Source organism: Malaya genurostris, chromosome 3, assembly GCF_030247185.1.
Source record: "Malaya genurostris strain Urasoe2022 chromosome 3, Malgen_1.1, whole genome shotgun sequence".
Classification (NCBI taxonomy): domain Eukaryota; kingdom Metazoa; phylum Arthropoda; class Insecta; order Diptera; family Culicidae; genus Malaya; species Malaya genurostris.
Window position 1 is genome coordinate 185,662,746 of NC_080572.1, and position 26,660 is coordinate 185,689,405.

The window sequence follows — 26,660 nt, forward strand, 5'->3', positions numbered from 1 at the left end:
AACAGGTGGAGAAATTCCTCTATGTGCGATTACACGATTATTTAATTGTGAAGATATTATTATTCTAGGCACCCTGATATTTTTTTTCAGAGGAGAAGGTGGATGTGTGGGTACAAACGAATTCATAATAATCAATGCATAGCATGCCATGACCAATTGGGTTGGGTATGACTGCAACAGGTCAATCGTATTATAAAAGAACAGCTTCTGACATTTCATCACGAACAACCATACAGGTAAGAAGTGCACCGTTCTGGGTGATTCCGTTTTCGATTAATAGTTGTAAAATACACAGTAACCAGTCCGTAGCAACCAGAACAGTGTTGCTTGAGAAGACTATTTTTTTAAAAAACAAGGGGACGCTCAATACTGTGGTAACTGGTAGTGAATCACTCACGGACACTTTTTATTGCGATTTTGCTTCGAAGTGTGTGGTCGTGTCGCCGGTTTCTCTCTGGAGAGAAAATATTGTCGGATTGATGAGCAGTTTTGATTTCTTGACAATATTTTCGTCAATCCAATGAAGTTTCCATTACACGATCAAAAGTATAGTCAATACTCCTTGTATTGACAATAATATTGTCTCGTGTAAGGGCCGCTTTTGTCAACGGCCGAAAAAAAACGAAAACTTGACAATTCAAATAATAAGGTGAAGTAACTAAACTTAAATAAATGTGTAAGTTCTTCGAATTTACCCTGCACATTTCATAACGTTCACTCAGCAGAAGCCGTCATCTGTCAAGTGTACTTCAGAAAATGTGAAAAAATAAATTGCGTGTGTTTTGACTTCGTGACGATTCGTCAGTTTTTCTCACTTTAATCGGAATAAATTGTACTATTTTTTGCCGAAAAATAGTCGAAACTGTGCCGAATAAAATATGGAACCGTTTGCATGTTTTATGGTAAGTAGATATGTGTTTTTTCGTGCTTGAATTCGATTTTTCTCCTTCCGATGCTACCTTATGTAGTGCGGCCTTTGCTTAGAAGGAAAAATCGTCAATCTCATCCCCACGCACACGAACATAACAATGTATTTCATGTGGAAAAGAAACCGCATTTCCCCTGAATATGTATGTGCATCTTACTCACGGACGTAGTTCCCGACTGTATGGCAGTCAATATTGTGTTGGTGAGAATGCACTCGCGGCACACACTTGCCGGTTTTCTCATGCACCTGGAGAGAGGCGCCGATGCATGAAACGCGAGTATTGAGCTGAGCTCTTGTAGTAACAGTTATGCCGGGATAGGCGGTGTCTGCCGCGAAAGCCGGTGTTTTTGTTTAGTCAAGTGAACGGTAAATTGCTACGCTCCAAATCGCAATGGTTCGGTAAGATATTTTGGTATATCGCAACCATTGGGTAACGCATTTTGGACAATGCCGAAATGCAATGATACCGAGGTGAAATCCCTCAGTGCAGATAAATTATTACTTACTACTTACAATGTGTTAATTTTCTTTTAGGACGTTGAAAATTCTCGGTCCTACATTGACGAGTTATACTCGGAAGATGCGTACAAGTGTCAGGAGGCCATAGTATGCCTGAAGAATGCCGTCATTGGATCCAACAAGAAAAAAGGTTCCGTCATTTCTCAAGGCATCGTCCCGAGGTTGATTTCCCTGCTCCGTGATGAAACCAAAGCACCCAACTTACGGCTAGATGCGGCTATCGTTATCGGCTCTTTAGCCAAAGGAACAGAATCTCAGGTTCACTCTCTTATTTACTATGAGACCGTTCAAGTACTGTTAGGAATTGTGGTTAATCCTAACACCGAAAGGCGCCTTATGGAGACCTGTTTGGGTGCCTTGAAAACCGTCCTTCAGTACCCGTTTGCTCCGATCGAATTGCTGCATTCAAACATTGGAAATCTAGTTAGGCTGATCCGTAAGTACACAGCTAAATTCACATAGTTCCATATAACACTTGTACTTGCCTGTTTGCAGATCTTGCCTGTCCGGAAAGCTCTATTCAATGCCAGGTGTATGTTGCAAACATTTTCGTGCCACTATGCCATTCGTCCCACCAGCAGAAAAACCTCTGTCAGGCCAATGTGATTCCTTTTCTTGCACGCTTGATGACTTGTCAACTCACTATCCTTCAAGTACCTGCCCTCAAGTGTCTCGCGGCAATGTGCTTCACAAATAAGTACGTATCCGACATAGTGTGTTTGACTTGCCATGAAAATCGCTCGATATTGGACATCTTGACGGAGCTTCTCTCGAGAACGCGGGACGTTCAAATTCAGTTGTCTGCCAGCCGTTGTTTAACCTATTTGCATCGGTCCGGTTCGCTTCGGGCGGATGACTATAGAATCGTCTACAAAACGCTACCGAGTTTGGCGCGGCTCTGTTCGGTAGACTTTGAAGAGGAAACCCGTGCAACGGCCGCCGAAACGTTGGCATACTTGGCTGAGGTATGTTTCGGTTTTTGCAATTTGCCGAACGAGGATTTTTTTTCTCCAATGTATGTTTGATTTTAGATTGACTCCGAACTGCAGCGTTTGGCAGCCATCAGCAACCATTTGATATGTTCGCTTGCCAGCCTGATCCGATGCCCGTCGCCACTGTCGCGTCAGGGTGCATTCCGATGTTTTGCATCACTGGCCGCCAACGATGAAGACATTCGGAAACGCATCATCGAGATGGAAGGACTGATGGAGGAAGTGCTGAACGGACTGAAAGATACATGCCCAGAGGTATGGTCATATTCGATTCCGCTGAAGAATTTTAAACTTATTACGTGTGTTACGAACATGTGTATTTTCTTATCATAGCTAGAAAATATGGGAACTAACAGTTCCGCCGTTTCACAGTTATTCTATAGATAATTGTCAATTGAATGGATATTCCGGAGTGTGTAGTATTTAGAGCGTCTCTCTGTTGACTATTTATCGCTTTTATGTAATCATCGTGAATCCCACTCACCACTGACACCGCTACTTCGATAATGAAAAAAACAATGAGTACAAGAAGCGACTGTTTGACAACGCCCTTACAAATAAAAAACATGGGTGGCGGCTGACTGGGAAACTTAGGAAAAATTCGGTAAATCCCCGGCAAAACCGAGTAAATATTTTTATTAGATTTTATTGGAGTAAGTTTAAGTACTTTTAATGTAAAAATGACTGATTTTGGGAAAATGATTAGTACAACTTATTTTTATAGGATTTGTCTTTTTTCGACTATAAAATACCGCATCTTCTGACCTGCGGATGGTATGATAGATCTTGAAATCATCAGCGAAAAAAACTCATGGTCCATCCAGACAAAGATTTACATCATTGAAGTAAAGTAAAAATATCAAAGGGCCAAGATGACTCCCCTATGGAATACCAGACGTTGCAATAAATTTTTCGGAAACACAATCGTCAGTTTGGATAGTAAGACGTCGATTGTTGAGATATGAATGTATGCATAGAATGACGGTTGCACCAAAGCCGAGTTGATCTAATTTTGCAATTGTGATGTATTATTTTTATATCGTTTATTTATACCCGGCTTTAATCTAGTTGCGGTCGTTCACCGGGTAATTGTGATGTAGATTGATTTTATCCAAAGCGGAAAAGAGATCTGTATAGATAACGGGTGTTAAAGATCTTGGTGTTCTTCTCGATGAGCAACTGACATTCAAACAGCACAGCAGCTTCTCGCGACAAAGGATTTGTCATGAGGATGGCTGAAAATTTTACAGATGTTTGCTGTTTATAATATCTGTACTGTTCACTTGTTCGTTCAAATTTTGTGTACTGTCAGACCCTGTCAGCTTAGAGACAAATTATTCTTCAGTTCAGCTACACCAACGCACGGCATCATATTGAACATTGTCCGAGACAAAGCCATGTACTCCGCCTCACACGATGACAAAGCTACGGTGGGTTGCTTCTTTACGTTCCACGAAATGGCTCCACCTTGCAGCGTAAAAACGTACCCAGTTGTAGACTTGCGGTTGTCTGGATCTCCTCCCCAATCGGCATCGCTAAATCAAATTAGTTCTGTTGAACCTTGGTTCCAGTATTCCAGCTTCTTCGTAGTGGTTCCTTTCAGGTAACGAATTATCCTCTTGGCCGCTTCCCAGTGCTGTCGTCCGGGATTAGCACTGAATTGACTTACAGCGTTTACCGCATAAGCAATATCCGGACGAGTAACTTGAGCTGCGAAAGAGAGACATTCAATAGCTTCTTTGAACGGTATCTTCTTCATTTCATCGATTTGCTCTTGATTTTTTGGTCCCATGGATTTGTCCAGTCTCATACTTGGGTCAGCGGGAGTCGCAGCTGGATTCGAATCCGCCATTCCAAAACGGTGTATGATACTATCAATATAGGTTTGTTGATCGAGCCAGAGTTTTCCTTCCGCCCGTTTTCTTGTTACTCGAATACCCAAACAGTATTTCGCCTCTCCAAGATCCTTCATCTTGAAATGTTTGCTCAAATGCGCCTTCAATTTCTGTTTCAGAACTTTATCGTTGGTAAAGATCAGAAAATCGTCAACATAAATTGTAACGAACATCATCTTCTTTTTATTTATCACCCAATAGAAACAGGGATCTACTGTTGAACGAACTAGACCAAACTTTTGCAGAACGGCATCCAACTTCGTATTCCATACTCGGCTGGATTGCTTCAAGCCATAAAGCGCTTTCTTTAATTTGCACACTTTTCCGCTTCGTTGTTCCATTCCTATCGGCTGCAACATGTAGATCTCCTCATCGTTCAACTTTCCTTGCAAGAACGCCGTAACAGCATCCATCTGATCGATATCCAAATCGTACTTCACCGCAAGCGCCATGAGGTAACGAATCGTCGCATATCGCACCACGGGAGAATACACCTCGTCGTAATCCACACCTGGTCTTTGTGAGCAACCTTTAACAACGAGACGTGCCTTGTACCGTTGTACTCTTCCGTCTGAATCTCGCTTCGCGGTGAACACCCATTTGTTCCGGATCGCTTTACGTCCCTCGGGTAGATCTACAAGTTCCCACGTACCGTGTTGGTTCAATGACTGCAACTCGCTGTTCATAGCTTCTATCCAACGGTCTCTGTCCGGCCGGTGTAGAATCTCATCAAAGGTCTTGGGCTCTTCCATCTCGTCCCAATCGATCGCATCAGGAGGCAGCTGAGGGGAAACAGTTTCACCAGAAAATGTCCCAAAGCTAATATAATCAGCATACTTGCCTGGATATACGCGCTCCGGACCACCGCGCCTTAACCCTTGCTGCACATCTATTGAATTGTGGCGGGAGCGCAACTCCATTATTGTCACAATTATCGCCCTCATTGGTAGGAAGAGCAGCAGCTTCGTCTTGCAATCCTTCCTTACAATCAGTACCTGGGTTAGCGGGTATCACAATCTCTTCGAAGTGTAACTCGATGAAATCGACTGGTTCAACAGCTTGGTCGCACACAACGCTTTTATTTGACGCACCCTCCGCAAGAACTACATTATCTCGGCTGATCTGGAACTCACCTTTCTCCGCATCAAAGATTCTGTACCCTTTGGTGTCCTCACAGTAACCGACGAAAATGCAGTTTCTTGCCTTCGGATCGAATTTCTTCCGTTTCAATTTCGGAACGTGCACCATCACACTGGATCCAAACACCTTCAAATGTTTCAAGTTTGGCTTCTTTCCAGTCCACACCTCTTCGGGCGTCTTGCTCTTTAGTGATCTTGTTGGACATCGATTCACTAGGTAAGCAGCAGTCGAAATAGCCTCCGCCCAAAATTTCTTCTCGAGCTTCGCATCATTCAGCATGCATCGTCCTTTTTCAACCAATGTCCGATTCATCCGTTCTGCAACACCATTCTGCTGCGGCGTATAAGGACTTGTGGTTTGGTGCCGTATGCCATCACGCTCCAAAACTCGACGAAGCCATCATTGATGTACTCCTTTCCATTGTCCGTCCGCAAGATCTTCAGCTTCTTACCGGTTTGTCGTTCAGCACTGGCCTTGAATCTTAAGAATGCTTCCAATGTTTGGCTTTTCTTCTCGAGAAAGAATACCGCTACCTTTTTGCTAGCATCATCCACAAAGGTGAGGAAATATCGGCTTCCCCCAAACGATGGAATTTCGACAGGACCACACAAATCCGAATGCACCAGCTCTAGCAATTCCGTTGCTCTTGAGTCGCTAGTTGGAAACGGAAAACGTGTTTGTTTGCCTACAAGAAATGTTTTACAATTCACGAGTCTTTCGTTCTTAAAATCAATTCCATCTGCCATTTGCCTTAGTTTTTTTAAGCTACCTTCGTTCAGATGACCGAGTCGCCTGTGCCACAGATCAATGCCATTCGCCAGAAACAAGTTCTCCGGCCGCGTGACACAATATAAGCCTCCTTCTTGAACACCAGTAACAATCAACTCGCCGCTATTGTCCCAGACTTCGCACTTATCCGCCGTGAACACCACTTTATTACCTCGATTGCAAATTGTGCTCAAAATACCATCCATCGGTTTTCACATCTCCGATCGCGAATATGCTGCACAATCCTTTCGGCTTGGATACCTTCGATGTCTTCTTAGCTTGAGGACACTTGGCTGCAAAATGTCCCGGTTTTTCGCAAATGTAGCAAAGCTTCTCAGTTTTGCTAACTATTTTTGATTCATGAGATTTGTAACGGTTAGTTTTGCTGTACAGCGCAACTTCTGTGTTGCTGTTGACCGGACCACGATCCAGTTTCACATCTTGCAAAATCTTTGCTTTCACCGCATCAGCTGTCAATGCAGCCCCGGAAGCTTCTAGTCCCATGATCATGGGCTCGTACTGCTCCGGTAAACCCATTAATAAAATCGCTGCGAGCCACGAATCGTCTACCTTGAAGCCAACGGATGCAAGCTTGTGTCTCGTGCTCATCAGCTCGTCAACATACTCTTCAACACTGGAACAATTGATCAGCCGCACCGAAGTAAACTTCCTCAGCAAGCCAATTTCACGGGTCAATCCGCTATCCTGAAATGCGGATTTCAGCTTGTTCCATGCTTCTTTTGCCGTTATCGCATCTTGAACTAAGCTGTAGTTATAGCTCTCCATACTTAGGCAGATCGTGGCTAAAGCTTGGAGCTTCACGTCCTCAGGAACACCGGTGCCGTCGCCATCAACCGCAGACCAGCTTCCTTCGCGGATCAGGATCATCCGCATCGCAAATGCCCATGTCGCATAATTTTCCCGTCCTTTCAGCTTTTCAATGGCTGGCAGCGCGACGGAACTTCTGGTGACTCGAGCATTTCCTGCTTCACCCCTAACGCCGGTTGAATTTCCATCTCCTTGCCGAACAGGACTTCTTGCAAAGGACATTTTTATCTTTTCTTCAGGTTAGGCCTTGTGGGCCCATAACCAATTGCAGAGTTATAAGTAAAACCGTCTGGTTGGTTTGAAATATAACCTTGGAATGATTGTTTATTGAAAATAACAAAGTTCTTAGCGACGCGTTATTACCGACTACTACGACAGTTTTTATATGGGTATGCGGTGCTTTATTTTGGCGCGCATGAATTTGACATTTCCAGGGTTGTAACGGTGGTGCGATTTTCGCGGATTTCGCGCGGTTTCTGGTCATATTTTGATGCGATGGCGCGGAGTTCGCGCGAATTGCAAGAAATATTATTTCAGATTTGTAAGGCATTTGTTCGAGAAAAAATAGTTCCTTATATATTTTTTAAGCTTTTGAGTTTTATGAAACCCCAAAAAATTAAAAATGAACGTTTCAGCAATCGAGCCAGCAGGTCGAGCTGACCGAAATGGTGAATTTGATAAAACCAAAGTTTACGAGGATGCGGCTCTAGCAAATATTTTCTTTAGCGGACAAAACTTCGATTTTACACTCTCCAATCTCGAGTTGTACATATCGCTATTTAAGCATAGCTGTTACCAGTAATTACAAAAACTTTTTCATATAAAGTTTTTTTGCACTCAAAGATATTGATGTCAGATGGAAGATATCGTCTCAGTGAAAACACATTCAATAATGCAAAGAACTTTATTAATGGAATGCTATTTTTCGATAATATTATCACCAATTTTGTTTGTGATAAAAATCTCATTCTTAAAGTAAAATTTGCACGATGGCGTACGAAGCGAAGTTGGACAACAAAAGAAGCGGAGAAGGAAAAGTTTAAACGTTCATCTTGTACTGGACCCGACAGGATTCCATCCGTGGTGATAAGAAATTGTTCTAAAGTTTGTTGGTTCCACTATCCAACATTTTCAATTGCTCTTTGCGTTCTGGATTTTTTCTTGAAATATGGAAGAAATCCTGTGTGTCTCCGGTTTACAAAAATTAATATCTGAAATGGAAGACGATATATTGTGTGAATTTTTCATACTTTCTTAATTTCCAGAGCAAGAATTTCTATGGAAAAAGTATCAAAAAGTCTTTACTAATTAAATAATTAATTTACTGAGAGGTACCACGAGAATGCAATGTCGTTCACTGCATCAAAACCGTCGTCCGAACACGAGAAAGACAAACAAGCCTCATGAGTTTTTCTCTTTGAAACTCGTTGATACCAAACATTTTAGAAAACTATGATTTTGTGTTATTTGTGGTTATTTAATGCTACTGAAAATTTTATCACACTTTGCTAATCATATTTTTTATAGCATGAAGAAAAAAATATGTTGTTGGGTTTAGTACAACAAAAGATATTCATGATTAAGTTATTCTTGTTCAGTGTAAATTTAGAAAAGGACCCCCATAGTAAAGTAAGTCGTATTCACGACAAAAAAGTAACAATGGTATAATATCCAACCATCGTGGAATTGCTGCTTTCTGCGCTGTATCGAAGTTGTTGTTGAACACATAGTTGCTTTGATTGCATATCTGAGACTCAGCATGGGTTCATGCCAAAGCGTTCAACTTCCACAAATTTAGTAACCTAAACCGGCTGCTCGGCCATCCATGGAAGTTGTCCATCAATGTCAACTTCCCTTTCTGAGCAGCCAAGATAGCCGTGTAGTGTCGGTAGCGGTTTCCCAACTGGCTAAGAATAATGCTACGGTCCACCTGTACCGGTGGTATAAGTCCACCAAACAGGTAAGCCGTGTGGCATCCGGCGGAATTATTTTCTACCAAGAATTGATCCACTGGTTTCCTGTTATATGTCGTAAAAGGCCACAAAAATAGGATCTCCTAAGTCAAGGTGTATTTCCGTGTCGAGGACTGAATGGCTGCAGGAGGTTAAACAATGCACTCGTGAACGGAATATCTTGGAACCTAGCCGCTGATGGTTTGTTAAGGAATCTTAATAACATTGGATTTCTGACTTATGGTTTTGCCGATGATTATCATATATTGATGACCGGTATAAGCATTATTACTCTCTTTGATTTAATGCAGCAAGCCCTGCGATCTGTTCAACAATGGTGCTGTCAGGTTGGATTATCTGTAAATCCGGGCAAAACATCAATGGTGCTTTTCACTCATCGTAGGATAATCACAGGAGCTCGTCCGTTACAGTTCTTCGGTTCAGAGGTCACTGTGGTCGATCAAGTTAAATACGTCGGGGTTATTCTTGATTCAAAACTGAATTGCTGCTCACATTGACTTCAGGATTAAAAGACTGAAAATCTGCTCACATTGACTTCAGGATTAAAAGAGCTTGCATGGCACCAGACCCTCTCAGCTTGGAGCGATCTCAATCTTCAGTTCAGCAACGCCATCGCACGGCGTCTCATTCAACATGTCATGTCAATTGTATGGGTGCGCAGTGCTGCTATTTTGGCGCGTACGAATTTGACATTTCTCTCCCCTACTTCTATGTACGTGATTCGATGCGGACTCGCCTGAGGGCACCATGGTCGCAAAAAAGGATGTTGCCAAAGATTTGTTCGGGAAATGTGAGAGCTGGATATCTTGTTAATATGATGTCTTTGATGGCACGTCGGCCAATGCAGACGAGCTTTTGGAAAGTCATGGGGACTCAAACCCAGATACATTCATTGGATCTACACAACTATCGTTAGACCAATTTTAGCATACGGATGTCTTGTATGGTGGCAGAAAGAAGAAGTCGCGACAGTTCAGTCAAAGCTAACTCATCTCCAAAGGATGGTCCTAATAGCGATGACAGGAGCATTCACGACAACTCCTACTGCTGCTCTAGAGGCGCTACTGTGCATTAAACCACTACATGTGTCCCTAAAACAAGAAGCATTATCTTGTGCATACCGTCTTAAGGTTACAGGGCTTTGGAACAGTAACCCATTAGATTATGCTACCAGCCACTCTCGCTTGTGGTCTCAAATGGTTACGTGGGATGAGTATTTACTCGCTCCTAGTGACCTAACTCTCACATGCAGTTTTCCTTTCAAAACATTCGATGTGAGCTATCCTCTTCGTGAGGAATGGTTGTCTGGTTATTTGGAACGACAACTTGATGAACACATAGTTTGTTATACGGACGGTTCTCTGTTGAATGGTCGTGCTGGTACTGGTGTTTACTGTCGTGAAATGAGGCTAGAGCAGTCTCATTCACTTGGTAAACACTGTACTGTGTTCGAAGCAGAAATCTACGCTATTCTGTGTGGAATACAATCGGCAATGATGAGTTGGCTAGAGCTGGTGCAACGAATGATTTCCTTGGTCCGGAACCAGCTTTGCCACTTTCAACTAGTTGGGTAAAGCACAAGATTCGTTCTTGGGCTGCATCCAAACATGCCAACAAAAGGATATTTTCTCGTTTCTCACCCAATGTGATAAGGAGCTATAGTCAGAAGAGTTCATCGTTCTTCTTGGAGTGAATAAATCTTTTCTGTATTCTCCTTAAATAGGGTTTAGCAGATTGTTTGGCATCCTTTATGGGGTACCGAATTTACTTCTGCTCGTACATACTGCGAATCGTTCTGCATTCTTCCGGGAGTGCAGAATGGTGTCGCTTTTGTAAAATCTCCAAATCCTCTCGGGGATTGGAGGTTTTATTAACTGTGCATCGTTCATCAGAAAGAACGCACATAGTAACAAACCTAAATAGGTTTTACAGCAGACTGTTCGGAACCTCGTAGGGGTTCAGAATTTACTTCTGCTTCCACTAAATGTGATCCCCAGCAGATTGTTCAGCATCTCTTAGGGGTGCAGAATTTACTTCTGCTTCTTTGTGTTTTTGTGTCGTCAATTTTCCCCATCCTCCTTGTCCAAACTTTACCATTTCCCTTCAATCCTTCCCTCTTATATATCGGAAAAAATAATGCTAAGAACAAATTGATGGCAAGGCACAAATCTCCAAATATCAAGGGGAACGTGCCATTTGAGCCAATTTGTTCTGATTCCTGAACCTAAACTTCCTTCATCATATCAGGTGTACAACTTTGCTTACGCCGTTTTTTCCAAAATTAAAGGCTTAATTGCAAAAAAGTGCTTACAGATGTATTTATCAAAGTATTGTCCGTCACTAGCGACAACTTTCTCCCATCTTTCCGGCAATTTTCGGATCCCGGCTCGAAAAAAGGAGTCCTCTTTTGACGCTATTCATGAAGCAATCCTTTTTTCCAACTCTTCGAAGGATTGAAAATGTTGATCTGCCAGGCCGTGTGCATCGAGCGGAATAGGTGGAAGTCAGAAGAGGCGACATCTGGGGAATACGGCGGGTGGAGCAAGACTTCCCATTTCAGCGTTTCCAGGTACTTTTTGACCACTTTTGCGACGTGAGGCCGAGCATTGTCGTGTTGGAGGATGATTTTGTCATGTTATTGTGACTTTGTCTTGATATTGTGGCCGCTTTTCTAAAGCGCATCAGTTGCGTTCGGTAGCGATCTCCTCGAACCGATCCGATCGTATCGAACTCACTTTTCATCACCGGTTACGATTCGATGTAAAAACCCCTTACGATTTTGTCTTTGAAGCAGTTGCTCACATACAAATAGACGGCGCTCGATGTCCCTCGGTTTCAACTCGTACGGCACCCAGTTTCCTTATTTCTGTATTATGCCCAGGGCCTTGAGACGTTTTGAAATGGCTTGCTGACTCACTCCCAACGATTCGGCAAGCTCTTCTTGGGTTTGGCACGAATCTTCATCAAGCAATACTTTTAGTTGTTCATCTTTGAAGGTTTTTTCTCTTCCACCACCATGTTTGTCTTCGACATCGAAATCACCATTTTTAAAACGTTGAAACCACACGTTCTTTTACACAGAGCAGCATCACCGTAAGTTTCTGAAAGCATTCGATGCGCTTCAGTTGCATTTTTTTCGAATTATAACAGAAAAGTAATACTTTCCGCAAATGGCGAGAATTGAGCACATAAACAGACATTTTCGAACGTGAATAATACGAAAACAAGAACAACTGTCACTGAAACGGCAATGACAATTCGGCACTGTACACACTCATTTTAAAGGCATTATCATCTATGTATTTTGACCAGCCTCAGCCGGTACAGCAACTAGGAAAAAGTCTACCAGTAGATTTTATAAACACCGATTTCTCTGCTGCGTTCGTCAAAATCAATCATAACATAACGATCTACAAGTTAAATAGACTTGGATTTAACGGATCATATTTAAATTGGCTTCGATCATATCTAACTGGTCGTGAAATGATAGTGAAAATAATAGACTGTACAACATCACCAGTTACTGTAACCTCTGGAGTTCCTCAAGGAAGTCACATTGGACCGCTTATATTTTTACTATATCTCAACGATCTATTTTTTTCGATCAAGTATATGAAACTACCGTTCGTCAATGACCTTCAAATATTTCATACAATCAAATCTGTAGCTGACTCAGAGCACCTACAAGAATATTTAGATAATTTAACTAATTGGTGTAAAATCAGGAAAATGGTTTTAAATGCCTCTAAATGCTGCGTCATCTCTTGTAGTCGCAAAAAGTTTGTATTCAAGTTCGACTATAATATTTCATAAACTGTTCTCGAACGCGCATCGTCTGTTAAGGACCTGGGTGTTCTTCTGGATTCCAAGTTAAATTTCAAAGAGCACATAGATTTTACTATTTTCAAAGCCTCTAAGCTGTTAGAGTTTATTTTCCGCGTTACTAAAGAATTCTCTGATGTACATTGCTTGAAGCTCCATATTGCGTTCGCTCAACTCTCGAATCCGACGTCTTCCATGGAGATATCCTTTAAACTTACCGAGTGGCCATGACCGCTGCAAACTAATTCGTCTCGATTTATTATCTATCCGTCGCGATGTTCGTAAGGCTAGTTTTGTTTGCGAAGTTTTGACGCGAATCGTCTGCTCCTAGCTACTGTAACTAGACATTTGACGTCGTGATCTTTGATCCTATTTTTTCTGCGGATTCCTTATGCTTTAACTAATTATGGATATAACGAGCCCATTGCTAGCATGTGTCGTATATTTAACAAATGTTTCAATTCTTCTGACTTCCATTTATCACGTAATGTTATCAAGAAATCGTTTCTCATGTTATTGTCTCATTAGATTTAGTTGCTGTAGAAGAACTAGATTTAAGGAAATGTATCATTTGGATGATTGTAATCTATTGATGTATGAGATGACGAGGTTTTACGCCTGCCGGAGAGCAAGTTTGACAGAAACTAACTCCAGTGGGCGTTTCCCTGCTCCAAATAAAAGAATAAAATTTGAGAAGGAAAAGAAAGACATTCAGAGTAAAATCCGACTACAGAAGAAGGCTCTGCCTCAGAAAACAAAAGCAAAACAGTAAGCGATAAATTGTATTGAAACTGTCATTAGAAATATTAAATCAGATCATCCTGACGTGGTCTAACTTAAAATTTTTCTTTCCGAGAAGGAAAAGCTTGCCGAGCAAGAAGATGTCGAAGCAAATAATTGTCTTTGCTGAAATCTGTTTAGCTTCTTTCAAAATCACAAAATTGTAAGCAATTTAATTTTCACTGTTAGTTCTACGGTAAGCATCACCTGCACAAAAATAGTGGTGTAAACGCTTCGCTCAAATATCGCGCGTTTTAGTTTTCAACTGCGTTTTTGTTTCGACTTCGCGCGAATTTCGCGCGTTTTAATTTTGAAATTTTTCGTGACAACCCTGCATTTCTCTCCCCTACTTCTATATACGAGATTCGATGCGAACTCGCCTGAGGGCGTCATGCTCGCAAGAAAGTATGTTACTTGTGATTTGTGTTTTGAAATCCTTATTACCTAAACGATGCTCATAGAATCGAATCGCTACAACACAGATCTATTTGCTTCGCTCTTCGGCGTTTACCATGGACCAAGACTCACGAACTACCAAGCAACGAAAGTCGCAGTTTAATAATCGGTCTCGATACATTACAAGTTCGACGAGATGGTGCACGTGCTTTATTAGTAGCAGATGTTTTGAACGACAAACTTGACTGGCCCGCTTTGCTCCGTAAAATTAATTTTAACGTCCGACTCCGTGCTCTTCACAACAGTGCATTTCTTTGACTTCCTTTACGACGTCCCAACTATGAAACTCACAATGCTGTTTTTGGCGCGTACCAGTAGGATTTGTCTTTAATCTATCACGCAATAGGATACTTGAAAAAATTGTGTATGTAGTTAGAAATTATCATCGTGTCTATTATTATTTAAATATATAAATAGAGCTAAATACTGAAACTAAAATCTGAAATTAAATTCTAAACCTGAAATAAAGTTCAGAATTCAAGTGGGTCAAAATCGAGGCTCCAAATTTAATCTTTTGATTAAATTTTGATTTTTAATATTTTTTACGTTTCGTTCAGTTTTCTGCGGCTGCTGGTAGCAGGCGACTGAACGCCACGACTGAGCGTTTGAGTCATTATACCACGTAAAAGTTTGTCTTCGCTGCTACTGCTTGACTGTACCAAATTTTTGGATACTTCTGTTTGTTAGTATTTCTCTCAAATTGAATATGTTGGATACTTAAGTAATAAAGCTGCAAAAATTTATTGCATAAAAACAAGTGTTTCAGAAAATTTTTATTGAACTGTTTCAATTAAACGCGAACCTAAGTTTGTGAAAATCGCAAAAGTTACACATTTTCATTTTTCTGCCCATTTTATCCCATAACTCCTGAACCGGAAGTCAGATCCAAATGAAATTAAGAAATTTAATATCGGCTTCGGTTCAAAAGTTTGTTTTCACAGTGGTTATATGAAAAAGGCAAAACAGGACTTTGTAGCACTTCAAATTATCGAAATATTTGTTTCAAATCAAATTCCTGAATTCATTCGGAAGATCTCAAAAAAAGCATATTCTTTATTTCGAATAATTCGAAATTGTATTATCTACATATAAATGTTCATTGACATGGAATTTTTAATATTTTTTGCGTTTCGTCTCATTATTGCAGAGCAGTTTAAATTGAACTGCTTTATGCTAAACTCGGCAGTTCAATTTGAACTGCCGAACTTACGACGAAACGAAAAAAAAATTAAAAAACGGTTATGTTCCCGAGCATAAGATTTGGATAACCCCTAAATGATGTGATTTTTGTTTAAAACCTTTGAAAAACATAAAGTATTTCTTCTAAACATAGAAGATTTAGTTCCGTTCTAAACTCAAGAACTTTATCGTCATAAACCGGGAAATTGGAATGTCACAACTCTTTAATAAAAAATCTCCAACTATTTTCCAGGTACGATTATCTGCTGTCCGGTGTCTTCACTCTTTGTCGAGATCGGTCCAACTACTGCGGACAACGTTCCAGGTTAGAGTTATTTCTCTTGTCACGAAGCACATCGATGTAAACAACTTACACTTGCATTTTCAGGATCATTCGGTGTGGCGCCCGTTGATGGACTTGCTCGTTGGTGAACCTTCTCTTGAACTGTTAACCGTTGTAACTTCGACTATCTGCAACCTGTTGTTAGAATTTTCTCCCGCCAAGGAACCCATGCTCGAGTCAGGTGCAGTGGAAATGCTTAGCGAACTGACGAAGCATAGCGACCCAGCACTCCGGTTAAACGGTAGCTGGGCACTTATGAATATGGCTTTCCAGGTAAATGGTACGGTGATTTAAGCGTAGTTTAGTAATAGAAACAATTATTTTCGTCACGAAGGCCGAACAACACGTCAAGTCAAAAATCATCAATACGTTAGGTACGGATCGAATATTCCAGCTTTTGGGCGATGCGGATGAGCGAGTGATAATGAAAACCTTGGGGCTGTTGAGAAACCTGCTGAGCAATACTCTGCACATCGAAATCATCATGTCGGAGCATGCGTCGGAGGTGCTACGGGCGGTAATATAACTATCCTTTGAAGATCTAATCGATCACGAATTCTCACGAGTTCCCCTTACTTCGAACAGGTAAATCTAGTCCTGGATGGACCCCATCCGCCTGAAGTGAAGGAACAAGCTTTAATAATTATAAGTAACATAACGGCTGGTGCACGTGACAAAGATTACGTACTCGAGGATGAAAATATTCTTAAGAAAATAAGAGAGTTTCTCGTAAGTGTTAATGCAAATTTTATGTTAACCTATAGCAGGCTGATTTACATCCGTGTTCCGTCCCCCGCAGGTCGTGTCCGACAATAAGCTACAGATGGGAGCGGTGTTCGTAGTGCGAAATCTCATGGATAAAAGTGGAAGGCAAAAAATGCTGCGGGAATCGGGTATTCTAGAAAATTTAGAGCAACTACTACATATGACACCCCGTGATTCGCAATTCTACGAAGAGTAAGTATAAATATCCCGACCTGTTTCGATTGTATTTTTTTTTGAGAATTGTATAAGTAAATGCCAAACAAAAAACAGGCAATTGGACGGATCTGTCTGTGGTGCGGTTGTTGATGATCGATTTACATAACTATTAAGATTAAGTTGACTGAAATTGTTCTGAAAAAAAGTATTCAAGTATATAAATATCATAGTAGGAGTAATTACTTTCTTTTCATTATTAGTATTTTCTAAAATCATTTCTTAAATTTGGAATGCGGAAAACTGTAAGACTGGTTCCAGAGTAACCGACAAAGAGCGGAACAAACAAATGTCCATTGTAACGAGTGAATTCCACAAGCCCCATTGCAAATAGTGAGGTGCCGTCTGCGGTCATTGTGTGGCTCTAAGCAAACGAACAGAAGTTCTACTACTGGGATTTTAGGAGAGCTTCAACCAAATACGGTTTGGCCACAGCACGCGATAACGTCTTTCGATTATTCTTGTTTAAAGATCGTTTACACCAAAAACCAGGCATACGAAAATATGTTTTCTTTTCAAATTTCTATTAAAATGGAATTGTAATATTCCCAAAACTTCATACTAAATCATACCGATTGTTTAAAGATCGTTAACACCAAAAACCAGGCATACGAAAATATGTTTTTTTTTTCAAATTTCTATTAAAATGGAATTGTAATATTCTCAAAACTTCATACTAAATCATACCGATTCAACAATTCGTTCAGCGCACTTTTTCCTTTCCTCTGGGTATTGCAATTTAAATCATTCTGTTTCAAAAATTTTTTCAGAACTATTGCATTGTTAACTCTGCGGGGGGTTCAATGGGGAAGGCACAAAAATTTGAAAGAAAAGTGCACCATCCACATTGGACACTGTAAAACAAATTCTGAGAACGAATTATGAATTGTCAAATAATTTGACCATTTATATAATAAGTATGCTATTGTTCATGGATCTTAATGTTGAAAAATTTTCCATGGGAGACGGTGTGGCTGTGACTTCTAGTTCCGGAGATATGATGGTATAAGTGACGTAATCGACTAACTGCACTTTTCTCGCCGGATCAAACTTCTCGAAAATAATCAACGAATTTCGATAAACTTAGGCTTATTCAAAAACTAAAATTATGTCTCTGATCAAGTTTGGAAAATTATGTTGAACACTGATTTAGTAATTTACACTTCCTTCATCATACCTTTTCCACAATAACGACTACAAGTAGATTCTATATACACCGATTTCGCTGCTGCGCTCGACAAAATCAATCAGCACATAAAGATCTCCAAGTTAAGTAGAATGGGATTCAAAGGATCATTTTTGAATTGGCTTCGATCATATCTAATTCATCATGAAATGATAGTGAAAAAAGGATACTTTACAACCTCACCATTTGCTGTTACCTCTGGAATTCCTCAAAGAAGTCACCTTGGACCGTTTATGATTTTATTTTATCTCAACGATCAAATTTCTTCGATCAAGTGTATGAAACTATCAACAAAATGGTTTTAAATGCTAAATGCTTCGTCATCTCTTTAAGTCTCAAAAAAATTGTATCCAAGTTCGACCATAATATTTCACAAACTGTTTTGAAACGCGCACCGTCTGTTAAGGACCTGGGTGTTTTTTCTGGATTCCAAGTTAAATTTTTAAGGAATTTGAAGAAAAAAATAGGATCGAAGATTACAACGTCGAATGTCTAATTGTAACAATTGCAACTTTGTGGCACATAGAGTTTACTATCTCCAACGTCACAAAGTGATTAGGATTTATTTTCCGCGTTACTGAAGAAATACTCTCTGATGTACATTGCTTGTTAGCTCTTTATTGCGTATTAGTTCGCTCAAATCTTGAATATGCTGCTGTTATCTGGTCACCTTATTACCAAAACGATATTCCACGAAAATTTGTCCGATTCGTTCTCCGACATCTTCTATGGAGATATCCTTTACACTTTTCGAGTTACCATGAATCGATTGCTCCGAGCTACTGCAATTGTTACAATTAGACATTCGACGTTGTAATCTTCGATCCTATTTTTTTCTTCAAATTCCCTAAGTTAGAACTAATTATGGATACAACAAGTCCGACAAGTTCAACTTTCATTTTTCACGTAATGTTATCAAGAAACCGTTCATCATGTTATAGTCTCATTAGATTTAGTTGGATTTGGGTGATTGTAATCTGTTGATGCAAAAGATGAGGAAGTTTTACGCCTCCCGGAGAGCAAGTTTGACAGAAACTAACTACAGTGGCCGTTTCCCTGCTCCAAATAAAGGAATAAAATATGAGGTGGAAAAGAAAGACATTCAGAGTGAAATCCGAAAACAGAAGAAGGCGCTGTTTCAAAAATAAAAGCTTATCAAGAGGCGATAAATGATTGAAACTGAAATTAAAAAGAGTAAATCAGATCATCCTGATTTGGTCTACCTTAACATTCTTACCGAAAAGGAAGTTGTTGATGCAATAATTTAACATTTTCCGTTCATCAGAGAGTATAAATTAACGAACGCCATCGATGGATCTCAAAGTGACGTGTTTTATGCGGACTTATTTGTTGTGTTTATATGACAAACTTATGCATATTTTTAAATTATATTTACGTGGATTTTCAAGTTCTGCGGAAAGTATCACCTGCATAAGAGTAGTGGTGTAATACATGACTTATGCATTGGAACCATTTTGAGTCCAATTCGGATCCGGACAAAATTCATAAATTTTTCAAAGGACCCGAAGACCTTTAATTTTAATCTAAGCCCTGGAAAATCGACTAAGTCTTCTTGGAGAAAAGAGAGTGAGTTCCGTTTTGGAGGTTTTGACCACTATTTCCAGTACTTTCGGAATCGGATTGCGGAATGCGTCGAGCTGTGAAATAGAGGAATTTATTTACTATTTTTTTCTATAACATAAAACAATTGAATTTTTTTTCGAGGTAACACCAGATCTCGACGATTCGTGCATTTCTTAGACAAAACAAGAACACCGCATAACTTTGAAAATTCGTATAAAAAGCCGCACTCGTTTTGACTAAGACTGTTTATTCTCTACGACCTGGAGTAAGTTGATGGAAGACCAATGTGCCCTCGGTGTTCCATTTCTTGTACGCGATAATCGGTCATCTTCGTTGGTTTTATTATGTAGTCGAAATGCCCAGCAAAAATGTTTCTTCATACAGATTCTAACTACACCGATTTCTGGGCTCAGATATTTCCACTCGTAAGCACCGTAATCCTTAGTCTGGTTACTGTCATCTCATGATCCTCTGCTTATTCAGACAGTATGCAGTTGGACTTCTATGGACAGCCCAGTTCGTCAGAATGTTGGTTGTTACTGTGCTACTATGTGATTCGAAATTTTACAACAGATTTTAGCATTCCTCGAAGGCATGGTAACTAGAAGATATCTCACCAGGAGATCATCGTAGTAAAATACACTTCCAAAAGTAAAACTTGACCGTCATCAATGGTAATTGAAATAAATAAATTCCGTTTGTTTTTGCTCTTTTCAAACCAATGGATTGCTACACTACACAGCATACGGCAGGAGATTTTAAGGTTCGACTTCTCGGATGAGCACTGAGTTGTCCCCTTCTAGTGTTTATCACTGCAACCACCACAACCACCACCAACACCACTACCATCATTAAGTCGTCGTGGATCCATTGTTGACCTACCTGTTGTTTGCAACTGTTGGATCAATGGTTGAAAGTATCTTCTTCTATTGCTGCCACTAGTTGTGCCATTTATCGCAGCTTGAATCATCCTCAATGGCGAAGAAAAAAAAAGAATAATAAGATGTCACTACGATCCGTATCCGTGGTGTCCCGGAATCTACCAAAGTGTTGGAAAACTTTGGAATTTTCGTATGGCACGAGAGGAGATTTGGCAGCAATGTTTGTTAAGTTTATTCTAATTTTATTAATTTATTTAGTAACTGTGAACAAACATAACACGTGACTAGGCTGGCACGGGAGGCGCATTTTGTGCGGTTTAAGACGATTGAAGAATGCTTGAATGCTTCAGTTTATATTTTTCCTCCAAGTTTGCACTGCGGAACGATTCTGAGACCGACCTCTAATCATTATTGCTCTCTCGTCGTCAGACCGATATGTTATAGAAATACTTTGTAAATTGACACACAAATTGTACATATTTTCAACTTCAATTCAGTGTAACTCAGAAACTTAGACTGGAAAGCAGAAACTGAGAGTTTTTGCTGTAAAATCACGTACTGATTGCTTGTACTTGTAAGAATGAATGAGAATAGGAATGCTATTCAGATAGTAGGGTACCTAATACCCTAGAATGCGCGTAAACCAAGCAGGTAGATTCTTCCAACGTAATGAATGAAATGTAAGCCACCAACAAAAGCAAGGTGTCAGAAGGCATTTAGTAGAGACCACACCAGTTTAGAATTGTTTATTTTTTTTCAACTGTGGAATAGACTATGCGTATGCCAAAATAAGTTATGTCTGCAGTACTGTTTTCCGCGTTAACTAACCTACTCCAGCTATAGAACGATTCTCGAGGTCCCACAAAATTGTAGATAGTCTTACAACAGCATGTATATAATGAAATTAGTTATTTGTTTAACTTTCGAGGCTGAAGTGTATAAGCTTCTAAATTCTTTGATATTCCTGTTCGGCCAAGATCCAAAATTATAGGACCACAGAGATGAGATATAAATCCAGTGATCAAATTATTACTAGTATTAGAAGAATTTATTTTGATGACAGCCATGTCTAGCACACAAAATAAAATTTGAATTTTACAGGTAACTTAAACCCTCATACGATGTACTTCATAAAGACCTAATTTGTCAAATGATGGAAAATTTCATTTGTGATGACTTAGTGCTAGATTAGCATGAATTTTACTGGTTTCGACTGTAATTTACATTCTGTTAGGAGGTGGGACTGTATGAATTTAAATGTACCTTTTTCCAGCCAAGTAGATGAGTGCTGCTGTGGCTCAGTCGATTGACAGACGTATTTTGTGATGAAATGATTATCGGTTCAAGTAGCAGCGGTCGCTATCAGTACTCATTTTTTTTCAATGAATTTCATGTCATGGACTTTTAGACACAATAATAAATGTTCTTCCACGTAAATTTGCGTGAACTGCAACGCTCCATTTATGTGCATCTAATAAGATGTAAAATCACAGGTTTTTTCGAAGTGTGTACATTCGTGAACTTGTACATCCATACCGATTCGTCGTTACTCTCGAATCTTCTTTCTCTTGTTTCTATTGCATTAGCCTTAACAAAAGGATTGTTTTGTTATATTTTGCCGACACGCTCAACTCAACGGAGTCAACAACGATGTAAAGTTTGAGCTGAAGATCTTCAGGTAAATGCTACATTTGTTTTGGAACGAACGCCATTCCCACCTGCCAGTTTTCAAGCAGCTAATCATTTTCAAAAAATGAGCTTTTATACTAAAAACTAGAAGACGAGTCAAAACGGTTAACATGATGTATGACTAAAGTAGATTCTTCAACAATATTGTACATAATTTTCAATGAACAAAATAATTGTACGGCAAATGTTGCATTCCTGCTGACACTTCTAAGAATACTGGATCGGTGCGTACACTGATTTTTGTTTGACGCGGGGATACGCTTCAAACCACCAACATAAAACACCGCGTTAACCGTTTGGCCAGTTGGAACGAATTCTTTATGAATAATACCTTTGGAATCATAAAAACGAAAACATTGACTTGATTTTTGACTTCTCTTGACGAGTTTTTTTTCGGTCTCGGCTCCTCTAAAGACTTCCACTTCGCACTTTGAGGCTTGGTTTCGGGCTCATATTCAAAGAACCATGTTTCGTCACCAGTCACAATCGAATACAAAAAGCTTGGGTCCTTTTTGGCTGATGTCTCTTGAATGTTGAATTCTAAGGTCTTTTTCGTGTTGTTTCAAAATGTGCGGAACAAATCGAGCACAATCAATCGGTTTTATAAAACCGATACACTGAAGAAGGATGTAAATAACATTCCGAAATACGCGTATCTGTATTGTAACGTTTGTTATGCTTCATTAAAGTTTAGTCACTTTGTGAAAGTGTAATAACGTGACAGTGAATTAGTGGAATTAAATGGTACATAAACAGTGCAACTATTGAATATATCCCGCTAACAGAAAACATCAATTAATGTTTCGACTTTGGTTTCAGTTCATATTAAGAAATTATCGAATATTTCCAGATCATTTTTTGATAAATCAATGAACTGTTAGTTTATCTTTGAAAGGCAGGCAATTTTTTCCACTTTTCCTCTATAACCACTTAATAAATTAACATAAAAAGAGTTCCGCCCTTTTACGATTTGTTTACTTCTATGCTCCCTGTGTGAATAATAAATTTACGCCCTTACACATTTTTCATGAAATTGGATGGTTTCCGCGTTTATGACAAATCTGGGGGTAATTTTATCGTCTCATTTACTGTTTCCAGTAGTAAAAAGTTCAGAAACCATCTAAATTAACAAAAATAAACAGTTTCGCCTTGCCTTTCTACACACTTAAAACATAATTTTGATCTCGGTGAAAAAAAAAAGCTGAAAACGAACGGCAAAGCGATATTTTACTGAAATTTCGGCAAATATAGCTTTTTCCAAAATTCTCGGTTTATTACTTCCAATTTCTCGGCAATTCAAAATGTTATACTGATATTCGGTTTTGTAAATTACCGTGTTTACCAGCAATTGGTCGTTTTGCCGAAATCAGCAAATTAATGATATCAACTTACCGACATCTCGGTTAACAACTTTTAGACAACCGAAATTCGGTGAATCATCAAAGTAGCCATTTTTCTTCAGTGCAAAACTGAGTGATGTAAATAAGTGCATGTGTTCGTATGTGGAATCAGTTGCAAATAAAAATTGAATCCGAATATAGCGATATGTTTGTTCAGTGTTCGACGATTATTCGTGACAAGAAATCCCCCAGAGCATTCTTCCGGGATAAAGATCCTCGCAACGCTAATCTACTGCATGAAATTGATTGGAATCCGGTATGATATATTTATTTAAATATACAATGTTTTATTGAGCCATTACTTTCGTTGAAGCCGGAATCTAATTTTCGGCGGAAAATCGAATTGTGTTCTCTACTGTAAACATGGAAGTGCATCCATTCTACGGCGCATATGTTTGGCATTATTTACATCATGGGAAATATTTTGTCTTATTTTACATTTCCTAGCCTATTCGCTCAACAGCCAACATAATGTTTAAATAAATAAATCAATGATAACGAGTTTAAACTGTAAGGTTTATTTAAATTTTTATTTTTATTAATTGCTTAAAATTTCGGCTAAATCACATGCTTGAACACCGATAATGTCGGTAATTTGTTTCCAAAAGCGACGAAGATCTCGGTAATTTATAGTTTTATCGAAACCGAAAATCTCGGTAAAAGCAAATTATCTGTCAAATGAAAAACACCGAAAATTTCAGTTGTTCTAATGTTTGCCGAGCACTCGGCTGTTCAAATCTCGGCAAAGTTATGCCGAGATTCGGGAAAAAAATCTAAGTGTGTAGCAAATAATGTATCACCCTGTTTGTTGGCATGGAGCACGGAGGGCGAAACTTACGTAAACAAATGAAATGACAGTTTCGCCCTTCATAGTTCTTTGTATTACAAAGATTGAGATTTTTGTAGAATTCAAATTTTGAGGCAAAATTGTAGGATTTTAAAGCATTTATTCGTAGGAGAGAACAACTCGATTTGTTTACTTTTGTAAAATTCGCCCTTCTTTGAAAAATAGCTGAAATAGGCTTATCTGGTGCTTTTAATGACACTGAAAATGATGAACTTTTCGACCGGCCAAATAAAGTAATTGCACAGAAAACCGTGAAAAAAAATCCACCAAATCTTTTGTATATGAGTAAGCTCTTATCAAACGCGAAATCCATCATATTCTTCGGATATGAAGCAAACGCTTAATATAACGCAAAAGATCTGCTGTTCTACAAGAAAAGTATTGAAATGTTAGAGAATCACTGGACTCATTGCTCTTGAAGAGACTATGATGATGAATAAAGCTTAGTTTTTTACAAAAAATGTGGCATTAGTCCGTGCTTATTGGTTACCTACGTAAAATAACTGAACGGACTATATAGATTCAACAAAGATTTTTCTATGCCTCTATTGACCGCCTAGCACCTCGTCCTTGAAGACGTGTCCTTCTAAAAGTCATGTTTTATTCGAACGATCACAATGTTATAACCCTTAATTTTTAATGATAATTCCAACTTTCATTTGCTTCTCGTTGCTTTCGTATGATAATTTATCACTCTCAATGTACGGGAATTTTATGACAATTTTTTTTTGTCTACATTGTTGTTTTCGATTGTCATTGTATCCAACTATTCTGGATATGTGCTGCTAGAGTCGATTATCTAGTGTTGTATGTGGCGAATATTTTTGTAGAATTCCAGGACAGCTGCCCCCATATCAATACGGTAAGTGCAAATTTTGAATCATTGTAGTGCATAATAAATTAGTGGCCCTAGTTTACAGGTAAGGTAAAACATTTTCTCGCCCGTCAATTCTGTTCGAAAGTTAACTTACAAGTTTTATTTATTTATTTATTTAGGTATAATCAACAGACACAATATGGTCCTAATGATAATTTCTAGTAATATATAAAACATTTCCAAGTATCCTACTGCGTGATAGATTGAAGTCAAATCCTGATGAAACGAGGTTGAATGACCTCTGCAAGCCAATAATAGCATTATTAGCACCGTAGTTAGTTCGCCATAAAGGAAGTCGAAGAAATGCACTGTTGCGAAGAGCCCAGGGTCGGACGTTGATATTAATTTCGCGGAGCAGCAAAGCAGGGCAGTCAATCCTATCGGTCAAAACATCTGCTATCAATAAAGCAAGTGCAACATCTCGACGAATACAGTTCGAGCTCGCATCTCAGCCAACACAGTCGAAAATCGTTTGCGGTCGAAGCAAAAGAAACAAAGACAATACAGTGCAGTGAACAATAGAGTGTACGGAATGGTCAAATACGATTTAACAAAGCCTGAAACTTGGCCAACAAGGCCAAATTCAATTTGTATAGATTTCAAGCGTTGCAAAGTTAGACCAGCAGCAAATGAAATTGAAATCTTGCTTAAAGAACGAATGCATCTAGACCCTAATAATGTAAGTGAGATTCAATTCAACAAGGCGTCTAACTGTGTGTACATTATGTCTAAACGTGAAAGCGATGCAATTGCATTCGCTTCGGTTAACAACGAGGTGCACAGCGTTGAGTGTGACAACATTAAATACAAAATTCCTGTGCACATGGTGGACAATGCCATACAAGTACGCGTGCATGACCTTCCCCCGCAGTCCACCGATGAGTATGTTCGGGAAAGTATGTCGCAGTACGGTGAAGTTCTTTCCATCGAAAGGGAAGTATGGCGGAATTTTTTTCCGGGTATCCGGAATGGCGTGCGAGTGGTACGTATGCAACTACGTAAAGCAATTCCATCTTACATCATTTGTAATCAAGACGGGAAACATCCGTGTAAAACGCTGATTACGTATGAAAATCAACTGGTTACATGTCAGTTTTGTGAACAACCTGCACACTACGGTAAACCTTGCACTGAAACTGCGAAAAGAACATCTTCAACAAAAGACAAGGTCAACCGTTCAACAACGAAAACTAGTGAGCGTAGTACTCCTGTTTCACCATCAAACCAACCAACAACTGCAACCAATGTACAACAAGGCGCTCCTACAGCAACTAGCAACGAGCTCAAGACTGCGAACAACAAGGAAAACGAAAAGAAGACTGAAATCAACAACAAAACCATCGATGCGGCAATGGAGGACGAGACGAGCCACGAACAAAGTGCCCCTCAACCCTCGCAGGAGGAAAATGGAAGCTCTTCTCCTCCTAGAAAAAGAGTGACAACGAGATCCACTTCGAAAAATTATTTATTTAAAAAATCGGCTAACTCGGCCACGTAAAGCTTGTACGCAAATAGGCCTGAATAAAAAACATATTTTAAATAAAAAAAAAAATCCCGACGAATTTGCAGTGTATCGAGACCGATTAATAACCCGC

General features: G+C 39.4%; 1 protein-coding gene across 1 annotated transcript; it reads left to right on the plus strand.

Moving 5' to 3' along the window:
- The first annotated feature begins 742 nt into the window (after positions 1-742).
- Positions 743-21,281, plus strand: LOC131435174 (armadillo repeat-containing protein 8-like). Its single transcript, XM_058602792.1, has 10 exons — positions 743-902; positions 1,463-1,883; positions 1,943-2,412; positions 2,479-2,694; positions 15,534-15,605; positions 15,669-15,896; positions 15,958-16,140; positions 16,209-16,352; positions 16,423-16,580; positions 20,114-21,281. Exons 1-10 carry the CDS (start codon positions 879-881, stop codon positions 20,157-20,159), a joined length of 1,962 nt encoding a protein of 653 aa, XP_058458775.1. The 5' UTR covers positions 743-878; the 3' UTR covers positions 20,160-21,281.
- Positions 21,282-26,660: the final 5,379 nt, after the last annotated feature.

Coding starts and splice junctions, on each gene's coding strand:
- LOC131435174 (XM_058602792.1), top strand. CDS start 879: ATGGAACCGTTTGCATGTTTTATG. Junction 2,413..2,478: donor CGTTGGCATACTTGGCTGAG/GTATGTTTCGGT, acceptor GTTTGATTTTAG/ATTGACTCCGAACTGCAGCG. Junction 15,897..15,957: donor TTATGAATATGGCTTTCCAG/GTAAATGGTACG, acceptor TTCGTCACGAAG/GCCGAACAACACGTCAAGTC.